General features: G+C 42.1%; 1 protein-coding gene across 1 annotated transcript; it reads right to left on the bottom strand.

Moving 5' to 3' along the window:
* Positions 1 to 1,389: 1,389 nt before the first annotated feature.
* GABRP (gamma-aminobutyric acid type A receptor pi subunit) lies at positions 1,390 to 12,136 on the bottom strand. The gene is made up of 9 exons (XM_008498722.2): positions 12,081 to 12,136; positions 10,703 to 10,815; positions 8,521 to 8,588; positions 7,123 to 7,340; positions 6,382 to 6,464; positions 4,623 to 4,760; positions 3,288 to 3,440; positions 2,557 to 2,750; positions 1,390 to 1,704 (listed from the first exon to the last, which is right to left on the bottom strand). The coding sequence occupies exons 1-9, from the start codon at positions 12,134 to 12,136 to the stop codon at positions 1,390 to 1,392; spliced, it is 1,338 nt and encodes a 445-aa protein (XP_008496944.2).
* Between the last annotated feature and the right edge of the window lie 234 nt (positions 12,137 to 12,370).

A 12,370-nucleotide genomic window follows, 5' to 3' on the forward strand; every position in this document is an offset into this window, starting at 1 on the left:
GTAATATCAGATACATGCTGAGCGGCCTCACTCTGCCAGAACTCCTGCTGAATGGCAGCCACTGCAGGCAATTAGCATTTTGTCTACATAACTGCAGGAATATGCCCTCAAAGTTATTGAAGTTGCATACACCAAAAAAAGAAGAGGAGTGGGGGATGGAAATCTACCATAAAACATGCTTTAAAAGCAGGAAAGACAGACTTCCAGTAGCTTTAATCTACACAGTTCCAAATGGCATTTGGTTCTCAAACATAACTGTGTGTGTGTGCTACTCATTTTTTTCCAAAACAAATCTCAGTCCTGATGATTACAGGATAAACAAAGCTGACTGGCAGTTTACAGAGCCCAAAATTTCTACACAAATGTAACACTTTGAGCCTAAAATAGGGTGAAAACTGGTTTAGAACATGGTACTTGAGCCTATGTGTGCGTTTGTCACCCAACAGGACTGCTGACTTGTCACAGCTGCACAGCCACTTATAGAAGGAGCTGACAAATTGGCCACTCTTGCATATGGCAGACAAGAAACAAGAGCTGCTTATAGCAGTGAAAGCTGAAGGAGACACTCTCTAGGGTAAAGAATAATCTCTGTGAGGAAGACACTGAAGATGCAGCACAACAGGAAGAATACAAGAGATGGGTTACAAAAGCCTGTATTTTGTGTAACCAACCTCTGAAAAAATATAGCTCTAGAAATGAAAAGCCCTGTGTTTGCCTCATGGACCCATAGGCAGTGAGGGTTACCTCAGTGCATCTGGCAGGTATTCAGAGCAATAGGCATAGCCCTGCACCCGTGCCAGCACAACTGGAGTCACTGTTCTGCCATCATCTCATCCCCAGGACAAGGAAGCACCATGCATGGGAGCTCTTCCTCTCTGAGCTTACACACTGCTGCCCTCCAGTTCTCTGAACAGAGGCACTATTGAGACAGCAATCACCATCCTTCTGTAATTGAAACCTCTGGCAAACAAAGAGTAACAGCTATAATTCTACTTACTCTTGGAGATCTAAACTAGAAGGTTCCAACCTACTTCAGACTACGAAGACAATTTTTCCACCTACAGTGCTCCATGGCCTGCCATGTGCAGTCCTACATACCCTCTTCCAGCCAGGTGAGAGGCTGGATGCTGGGATGAAAAACAGGTATGAGCACAAGAGCCCAGCACAGCCACTCAGCTGAACAAGCAGTTGTCCAGAATCAACATTGCTAATGCTGAAGCACCAAGAAGGCTTTGCATCTTGCATACCTCACACACTCTTCTATTCTCTACCTCAGGAAACACAACAGAGCATTTTGTTCATGTTGGATTCACTGTGGTTAGGTACCTAGATACCCACTGGCAAGATTTGTCTCCTGCTGACACAGGAGAATGAAGCAACTCATTTATACTAAAAATATAGGTAATAAGCCCAATAAAACACATTGACCAGCATGAAAAACAAAGGAAAAAGCACTCTGGAGTAGTGGTCCACATTGCTGGGGTTCTGAATTGTGAAATAACTAATAATCCTGTGTATTCTATTTCTCAAGACACATTTGATTTTCTCATGAGTTTTCATGGTCAAGCCACTGTAGTTAAGATTATTGCTGGAAATATCAATGCTTGGAAGGCTGAGTTTCTGCTTATAGCTGGCAATGGAGCTGTTAAGGATGTTAGTGATGTTGACTTCTTCCATTTCTTTAGCAAGTTCATTTGCAGGGCCCTAGGGAACAAGACAGTACAGTTAGTTTTAGGGTTTGGCTTCTGCAGAGGGAGAGTGTTTTAATCAATAAGGAAACCAAAAGGATAATAAAAGAACACAGCTTCAAATGTGTTAGCCAAAACTCCTGATACTCAAATGTGCCTTTCAGATGCTGTCTGTTTTTAAGGCTGCCTGAAGTCCCACAGATGCCTGTGTTTCCACCCGTGTATTTATAGAGCTATTTTGAGATCTTAGAGCAAGTCTTGCTCTCAGCAACCCAACATTCATCTCCTGCAAGACATCCATCTCTTTACTTAGCAGCAAGGTGGGAAACCTCTTTTTTCTCTGACAAGATTCGAAACTTTGATGACCACTGGATTATAATAATACTTGACTATTTAATTTCTTCCACTAAATAAGCACTTTGAGCAATTCACTTTGTCTCTCAACCCCCCAATAACATTGTGGGACTAAAAACTGGAGCCGAGCAGAATTATTACACAGAAGAGTGAAGAGCTGTGTTATACCAGCTTTTCTTTGGCTGTTATTTGAAATAAAAAGAGGTGCTTCATGGTCTCCCATGAGCTCAGCTCAGGGCTTTAGACCCAGTTCGAGTGCAAGTGCCTTCTTGAATGTGATCCTGCACAGCTAAGGCTGTCACTGCTTCAGCTGATGTGCAGAAGTCTTTGTCAGAGAGCCGGAGGTTTAGTGCCCTTCACGGTTTGTTGCACTGAAAAATTCAGATTTAGTGGCAATTAGGAGAAGCAATTGTCACTATATCCGTAACAGGAAGACCATTTGTCTTCTTCAGTTAATGGAGGCCTGATTGTTGATCCAAGATAACGAGGCTTATAAAGGGAGATCAGGTCTTACCTCTTGTGGTGCTTTAGCTGCACGCTTTTGTGATGAGCTGTAATGAGCCACTGCATATTCCACAAGGGCACCAAAGATGAAGCTGAAGCAGATGCCAAGGTAAACATCAATGGCTTTAATGAAGCAGCTGGTTTTTGAAAGTGAGCTTCGGGAGCCAATCATCAGAGTTGTCATGGAAAGCACAGTCGTGACTCCTTGGAAAGCAAAAAGACCTCTTATGGACACTTAGGAAAAGACTTGGCCTGTCCTCCTGCACTTGCTGTCACTGTTGCTAGCTAGGTAGAGCACACTATTACTTAGAAAATCTATATCATCCATCAACTGAAATGCTTTTGTAGCACTAGCTACCTACCAGCTTCACACAGTCTGTCCCTGCCTTTGACAACTTGGCTCCAGAAGGCACTTGGCTCTTCTTTTTCTTGCTTTCAGTAAAAAAATCTTCCCCCATGACCCTGATCTCTTCCAGAGCACATCCCACAGGACATCTGCTCTTTGTTCGGCTGTGAATGTGCTGGGAGCCTTGGCCACACACAGCTCCACAAGTGGGCAAATGCAGCAGCCACAGCAAATCTTCTGCACTTGGTACTGCTAACCCAGCTCTGCCACAACTAAAAGCAGAATGTGAGCAGGTTATTTATCACTGAGCAGAGAGCTCTGGAAAACTACAATCTAAGCAACCCTCAGCAGTTCCCCTGCCTGCTTAAATCTCCTTTAACCAGGCAGTGCCTCACCAATGCAGGTTCTTGCAGGCACTGAGTCCAGTGTGATCCAAAAAGAAACCCAGGACAACATGACGAGCAGCGTGGAGGGCACGTAGGTCTCCAAAATGAAGTAAAGGACATTTCTTCTCAGCTCAAACTGCAGTATGAGCCGTGGGTAACTGCCTGTTCCCAAAAGGAAGAAACAAAGTGATCGTTTTTCTCCCCAGGGCCCTTGAACTGAGACTGGGACAGCCCAGGACCAGGCCTTCCACTGTGGTACATCAGCAGAGCTGCACTGGAACTGGGGGATTTGGATTCCTTACACAAGCTTGACTTCTTGCCTCAGGTCATACTGAGCTATATTTCCTAGATGAGAGGGCACACCCAGAGAGCACTGCTGGACATGGGACATCTAATATTTGCAACAGGGTTTCCGAACTTAATCCACAGTGGAAACATTTTATACTAGTGTCTTAATTTAGAGTAGAGAGAAGGGATGATGCTTTCCCATGGTTTCTTGGCACAGCACATTATTTCCAATAGCTGCTTTGAAGAGGAATTACCAAGTTACCTGATGGCTAAGAAAGAAAGAGATTTTTCTCTCAATTTAAGCAGGTCCTGGCTCACATTCCAAAGCCTCCAAATACCATCATGGGGAATTAGACTCTCTATATTCATTAACAATTTGTTATCTTAGATAACTGTTTCTTTTTGCGCTCAAAAAACCTCAGTCAATCTTTAAAAATCAATTTACCATAATACTAATGTAAGGGTTCCCGGGCTGGATTGCTAGCATTTTCAGGACATATTTCTGTTGTTTAAACAATAGTTCCCTTTGAGACAGAAACAAAACCCACGTTGTTTGTGAGCTGTGTATGCTACAGTAAACAAGAAAACATTGTTATTTTTTTAAACTTGGTCATTCTAAGGAAATTTCGCACCCTTTCATGGTGTCTGTGATTGGAGAGAGGAAACTCATGATGAAAAAGACATGGAATTCTGATATGCAAAGGGATCTTATTCCATCATAACATGATAAAATTCTAATTTTCAAACAAAAGTATATTTTAAAAGCTAATTTTACTCCCATTCACTGTAAACACAGCTCTCCAGAGTATTTATACTCTTCACACTTGGAAGTAAGGGAGAGGTATGGGTGGAGAAGGAAAGAAATGGAGAGAATTAAAAATCAACTGAAAGTTCATTAAATGACTTGAGCATATACTCTCTCTTCTCGTTATTCTGATTTGCCAAAGACTTTGCTGGTTCACCCTTAGCTAAAAATGTACTGTCCCACATAAGAGAAGGGAGGTGGTAGGGGAAATACTGGAGAGCTTTTCTTGTTTTTCACTTTCACTGATTTACCTGTTTCCTGCTGTGACTTTGAGACCAGGGTGTAGTATCGTTCCACTGTGTACTGAGAGAGCCTCAACTTTTCTATGCCATGGACCGAGTCATTTCCTCTCAGCCACGTGAAGATGACATCATTTTCATCATATCCCCCTAAGGAAAACATCAAGACCCAAATTAATGTGGATTAGACAGTAAAAGCCCAGCTATTGCTCTGCCCTGTCTCCTTCATGGGAACATAAGCACTATCTGGGCATTGCAGGCTGGAAAAAGACCCTTTTAACTCTGTTAGACGAGGGGGTTGGCTACTAGTTGGCAACTCTTTTGTTGCTGTAGTTTCTGTCAGCTTTCTGTCAGATTTCAATAGGACCACATCAGCTGTGAATGATGCACAACATGCAGGGCTGCTGAGAACATATTACAATCATTTACATGAGGTATTTCTATCTTAAACTATTTTAGCATTAAAAATACCAGAAAAGGCATTTTCAGCAGCTGAGACTGCTCTGCAGTTATGAACCAGGCTCTTCTGATTTTATAGGCATTGTCCCAAAAACTATCCTCCTGTCTCCAAAGGCTTCAGGTTACTGAGGACATAAAAATGCATCCAACATTCAGGTAACACTGAATTCCTGCCTCAAAGTGGTAGGACAGATGAGATCAACACTTCAAGGAGTTATCAGTAAACTCCATGTATGCTGAGTAACTACCTTCAGAAGTGTAAATGACAGCTTAATGTGACCTCAGTGTAATGAGGGATAAAGCTTGATCTGAGTCACCAACCTGCCATTCAGTCAAAAAATGTCACTTAATTTAGGAAACAAGCCCATCAATCTCACTAATTTGATTATTTTATTAAGAGCCCTTCTTTGAGAAAATGAGTAGGAACACTTTGGTTCTGATAGTGACCTGTTCATCCTGATAGAAGGAGTAAGCTGCAGTTGGAGTTCTATTTTATCTAATTGTATTTTCTTACTAGACACAAATGACCAGAGCTTGAGTGTGATGAACTCCTAAATTAGTTGTCCAGGGTATGAATCCCTAAGGAGAATCCTGAGCATGTGATTTTTAAAAGTTTCTAAGCAGTTTTATAAATTGTGGTTAGTCAAGAAAATTTTATAATAAATGATAGATTATTGTTAATTTGTCTGGCCTCTATTTAAATAGCATTATTTCTGGGCACTTATTCTAATGAAATCTCCAGTGGGCAAAGTGCATGTAATTTCATTGGAATTACACAGCAACTGTGCATGATGTAAGACACAATCACTTTGAAAAGAGGCCCAAACAAACCATGCTTTAGCAGAAGAGGCCAATCATTATTATTCCAGGAGCTATTCTTTGTAATTAAGTTAACCATGTTGAACTAATGTGATTTTAATGTGAAAATGATATGTGCTTCCATAGGTGCTTCGTAACCCTAGAAGTTAAAATCTGTTTAGGTTTTTTTTTTTTTGAGGGGGGGTGTTTCAGTATCAAGTTTTAGCTGTTCCTCTTTTGTGATGGGAAGTGGGACATGGTTGTTTGCTTGTGGAGCTTCACATGTACAGAACAGCAGCACTGCTTTTGCTGAGCTACTGTGTAAAAGCCCTATAGTGCCCTAAATTTTTAAGGAGTCTCTCCCAGCAAGCTTTGCCATGGATGAACCTTTAACTTAATTGAGAGCAAAATCACTGATTATTCCTTTTTTTGAGACTTCTAAGACTGAGACTGTGTTGGGATGAGACATACGAAATTTACAAAAACAGTTTTTTGTCTCAAATGTTATACTTACAGCTTTCCAGCTGCAGTCTGCATGTTTGTGTGTCCATGGGATATTTTGACAGGTCCATGTTACAGGCAACAGTAGTAGTGATTCTGCAGGAAGAGAAAGAACTCCAAAAGTTGCAATAAAAGCATGCAATAAAATATCTCATTTTTCATAGCTGAGGCACAGTAACTGCTGTTACATTCTCTGACTTGCTGTAATATGGAAGGTAGATGAGATAATTTATATCAGCTTTACTTTGCAATTCAGGTAGCTGGGGCACAGTTACTTTGAGCAGAGGAGAGAGAACACTAAGTATCTTACACAATTACAGGGCACATATCTGCAGTGCATGTACAAATATGCTTTTTGCTAAAAAAGCAGAAATTGCAGCTACATGCCACTGGATAAGCAGAGTTTCCTACTATTTACTGGGAACACTGTTTCCAGTACTTTACTGTTACAATGTCCTCCCCTTCATTCTTCCCTCACCTTGGTCTGACTCAACTTTTCCTGAGTAACTAAAATTCTAACTTTTGAAGCAGGCACTGTGCTCAGGACAAAGCATGGCTCATGATGGGAACCTGATCCTTGACTGGGCTCTCCAGGTGTCTGGGACAGAGGGATATGGATCAGAAGACTAAGGTCACACCTGGCTTGTTGACTCCAAGCTCATTACCCAGGACAGTTGGTATCTGCTCCCGTCCAGCATGATTCTTGCAATCTATTCTAAACCACTGCCATCAGCAAAGACAAAGGTTGATCTACCTTAAGGCATACAAGATAGTGCCATTAGAGAACAGTCGTATGAGGCGGTTCCCCACAGTGACTTCATGCAGAAAGGACCTTTTTGACTCCACAATGTATGTGTCTGGGACCCAGAGCAATTCCACGAGGCGAGCATCCAGTGTGAAGCTCTTGTTGCCGTGAAAAACCAACCGGGGGTCTGTCCAGCACTGCCGCAAATATATGGTGGCTGTGTAATCCTGGGAAAGGGATGAAATCCTGTGAGGGTATGTGTCCAACACGCCTGTACAGCACAGCTCTGAGTCTGCCACATGCCACAAGAAGCAGAGCTCATAACCTATCAAAGCTCAGCTTCACATACATACAGAAAATCTGTTAGATTTTCATCACAGATATTAATTACTGCGTTACATTTCTCATATACCCTCAGGTGTAGTGTTTGAGGACTAAGGATTATTCTCATAATACTTTTTAAATGAGCAATTACTCTAATTGATATTTTTGTTTCCATTTTGTATGTAAAAGAACAAATACTGCATGCTTCAGGCCACTTGGCAAGTCACTGACATTAAAAATCAGTCATCATCTAGAATGGAAAATTATACACGTACTATAACTGTGATCATGAAAGAGACCTCAGCACTTTGGAAAAAAAAAGGTAAGGAAATCCAGCCTGTCATTTTATCAGGGTCTTAAAAAAACCCAAGCCAGTGGAAAAAAACCAAAACTTGTCACATCTTTTTTCATAGGAGTTTTGAATCTAAAGATGCTAGGTTTAACTTGAGTTTGGCCTGCCAGAATCCACTTGCTGTGGCTGGAGTATTTGAACTTATTTAATTTGCTGTAATTTATTTACTTTATCAAGTAGCCTTTAGTTTTGGTCAATTTGAAAGAAGAATTTTCAGCAAGCAGTGTATATTTGAACTTTTTTTTGGGAGAGGGGCAGATGGTCAGCCCCTTAGCCTCAGACAGTGTTGCAGCTTGAAACATCATTTCTCCTCCTTGAGAAGAAACTCTGCTCTGTCTTCAGTCAGTGCCAGCACCTCAAACACAGGCCACTCCTGCTCTACACAGAGGGCTCCTACAGTGAAGAAAGGTAGGGGGAAGAAAATGCCACACAAGATTGATATTTTTCTATTTCAAAGGGGCCTAGGTTTCCTGGAGGTGCTGAGTTTCTGACCAGTAGGACCTTTGGAGCCATCTCTATTTACAAGCCCACATTACTATGGTATTTACACAGTCTGTAGTCATAAGTATGAGTCCTGTTCTCATCACACCTCTGAGAGTGGTCTCAAGGCACAGAAAAAGCAGCTTAAATAGGCCTGTTAGCTCCTGTGCTGAATGCAGAGGGATTTATGAGCAACCTCTCAGGCAAGTCCTACTCTTATCTCTTGTAAAATAAAAAAATCTTTCACTTACCATGTCACTCTCAGATATACTAGAAATACTTGCAATATCCAGACTCATTGCAATTTGAACAGGTTGTCCTATGGAGAGAAACAAAATCATCAGCAGAGAGAAGGGAAGAGTGAAAGGCACAGTAGAACTGCTCAGGAAGCTGTGCAGTGTGGGCAGTGCTGACAGCATCCTGTGCCCACCTGCAGAAGCCCAAAGGGTTACACACAGTTTGAGAACACGAGGCTCACAAATGACATCGTGATCCAAAATAAAGTATCTCACTGTTAGGGAGCTGAAGTTCTGTATTTGGTGATGGTAACAGAGACCAAATCCGTACCAGCACTGAAGATGAGCAAGTTTAGAGAGGCAGCATTTTGGTGGCATTTGCTGCCAGCCAGCCAGAGACAGTTTCTCTCTTGTTGCCCAGCCTACAACTCCTGCCCAGCAGCAAGAGCAGAACAGGAGACTTTGTCCAAGGCATTTCGCCTGCACAGCTCTCAGATAACTCTCCACAGAAAGACAGCAATCAGCATCCCTTTTTCTCAAGCAGGAAAAACTAGGAGGCACAGAAATTCTCTTCTGTTTACAAGAAAATTCTCCGCATTCAAGTCCTGAATCCTGGCAGTCTGTTTTCTAACAGTAACTCATGAAATCCACCACAAGAGGGCAGCTCTTCCCCAGGAAACGTCTAGGGTGGGGCTGAGGAGGGCTCACCGTGTCCTGCCGCAAAGCAGCAGTCTCGGGAGTACAATTGGTACATGAGCTGAAAGACAAAAACTTTCCCTTAGCTCCTGCCTGGTTTGACTGATCCCCGGGATGATTTGGGGGCTCTGAGCAGGGCTTGGTGCTTCTCGAGACAGCCCTGTCTGACTTGGTGAAAACACAGCAACCCCTGTCGTTGTGGGACTTGCTAAGATTCCTTTTCATCATCTCAATCACATTTAGGCAAGTCTAAGGCACAGTTTCTGTATCTTCTTAACAGGTGGTTTTGGTCTTTTGGCTTATTTGTTTTAAACTGTTCCAAAATGTGTTTCATTTGCAAAAGATACGTCTTTTTTAAAGTAGCTGTCATTCACATCCTCCATGGTGTTTTTAGATATTTAGCCCACTAAAATTAATGACCAAAAGGTAGAGCTGTGAGGACCCAGGGCCTCTGTGGGGGGTCAAGCCCAAGTCCTGAACCATTTTGTTAACATTTATGGCTCTGACATAGGCATAGGGTGGTGTAGATGCTGTTAATCTCTGTTACATAATTCAGAAGTATCTATTCACTGATGTGACAAGATCTAAAGAAGCTTTCCTATTCTTGCCAAAGATCAGACATTCTAGGCATAACAAGCTGGTAAATTCTCTGTCCCGGGAGTTTGTTACCATGCTCAGAAAAAGAAAAAGACTTAAAGCTGCCAGTAGCAGAAGGTCAGCCTGCAGGAGATACAATATGGAAACTTCCAAGTCCTGGTGAAAGCTGCTGGGGAATTTTTCTATTGAGCATAGTTTCATTAATTTTCTGGCAGAAAAGCAAAGCTGAGCAAATAAAAGTTTTCACAGCTGTTTTTTAAACTTTGATCAATATTTTTCAAGTGCTGAATGTCATTCTGAGAAACCCTTTCCTCTGTGTCATTCCAGCACTCACCTGGAGTGAGACCTGACACCCAAACTGAACAATAGCATCAGGTAAGGTCCTAAATACCTAGGAGTCCTTCAGGTGCTCCCTACTCTCCAGTGTCTCTCAAGGGCTTAAAGCAGGTTTAGTTTGTGGGTCACTGTGAAACGAAAGCATGTGTCAAAACAAATATTTCTAGCAAGGAGAATGGCTTTACTCTTCTGTAGCCTCAATCTACTAAATAGATACATGTGAGAAAAACAAAGCAGAAAATCACAAAGGTCAGATTCTAAACAAAAGCTTGTACTATTAGAGCAGGATGTAGTTATTCTGTCAGGTCTTTCACGGACTTATTGAAGTTCATAAACTCCCTGTTCTTAACTTCATAAATGGACACATTCTCATGCCCCGCACCTTCATGTATAACCTATTCAAGCCAACAGTGAATACACAGAAATTAGGGCAGCCTTGGCTCCTAGCTCTTTTAAAAAGAACACAACCTTTTAAACTGGGGCATCCAAAATAAAGCTTAAAGTATGCTCTCCCCGCTCCACAAGACTGACAGGCTATTCTTCAGTCAAATGCATGAAGCCAACATACCACCAAAGTAGGGCCTGAGGTATTTGTTGTATCCCATGGTGAGGTTCTCAAATCCAGGGAGGGATGTTGCCATGCTGCCCTGCAAGTCGGGGATGTGACCTAGGGAGCAACTCCTGGTGACAGAAGTACATCCTGTTAAGTGTGGCTGGGCACATCTGGTGTGCAGCTGCATTTCCAGCAAACAAACTGCATAAAATGCATATTAAAATTATTAGATACTTGAAATCATAATCACTTGCTCACATTGCTTATACTGGCTGCTTATAACTAGCACCCTGAAGAGGTGGGAAGATGACAAATTACCTCAGCTGACAGCGACATGTTTGCACACATAGTAGCTTAAGGAGAGCCTCAGACTATCCTTAAAATGTCCCAGACAAATCAAGGAAGGTCTATGTTTCACGGCTGCTACCAATAACCCACAAGCTCCCCCTTCCAACTCCTTCTCTTATAGACCTTTTATACAGACATGCATTGCTTTTTTCTTCCTGCTTATGACAGCCTAAGACAAATCTTGCTGATCTACAGCTCCTCCTCCCTCATCACTACCTTCCATCCTCATACATTTTTGTCAGGCAGCATCCCTATAGCTACCATCAGCAGTAAAACTACTGAGTACACCCAGAGGGGAAAGGCACTGAGCACTTCACAGACACCACTCCCAGCTGCTCTGCACACAGAGGGGTCAACCCTACAGTGTCAAAATCAGTGTTTTGTGGGTGGGCAACAAAGCAAATACCTGACATGAGGCTCACAGATCTGTACCATCCTGTACACAGGTAGAGTCAGGGTAAGGTAAGGTAAATCAAGTCATGTAAAGGTCAGGACATGACATGGTGGTCATGTGCTCACTTGATGAAAATGTGAATGAGTGAATCATTAACAGATTGTTACTGCTGTGTGAAGGGTTGAAGGAGGTGCAAGTACCTCTGTCTCCCCAGGGTCTCAGAACCTGAGAGAACAGGTTCAGAACCCCCAGCAATGCAACTTAATCAAAGCTCTGATGATTTTTTTTCATTTTTAAACTGAGTTACTAGTCCTTGGAGCTTTGCTGCACCTTTTAGACTGAAAAGGACCTTATAGCATCCAGTCAGTGCACAGCATTAACCACTCAAGGGATGCTAAAAACACAGCTGGGAGTCCTGTGGGGGACTCCAGGAAGAACTGAGATCCATTCTGGTGCTGAACAGGGAATAAGGGGTTGTACTGTTTGTGAATGAGCTGTGTTTTGGGGTCTATGCAGGTTGCTCTAATCTGTGCCACATCCCAGCAGCAGTAATGGTGAATAACTGGAAGATTAGTTTCTTTTTGACCCACAGAATATTTATATGAAGCATAATTCAGACATTTCCTGTAAAATAAAATAAACACTGCTTACCCTTGAGTTGGAAGGAAAAGATATACACCAAGGAAGCAAAAATACTGGCAGAACATCTCCGGAGATTATTTCTGTATTTTCTTCACTTGTCTGTGAAGCAGAAAAGAAAGGCAAATCTTTGTGATATAAGAAAAACTATTTTAAAGGAACAGAAAAAAGAAACCCTGCAGTCAGGGCCCCTCAGTATGTGATGCTGAACACTCCTTGATCTTTTTTTTTTTTTCTAGTTTTTGTTGTTGTTCAGCACCATACTATCTTAACACTTCCCATATTAAAGACACTAATGGCAA

This window comes from Calypte anna, chromosome 13 (genome assembly GCF_003957555.1).
Source record: "Calypte anna isolate BGI_N300 chromosome 13, bCalAnn1_v1.p, whole genome shotgun sequence".
Lineage (NCBI taxonomy): Eukaryota > Metazoa > Chordata > Aves > Apodiformes > Trochilidae > Calypte > Calypte anna.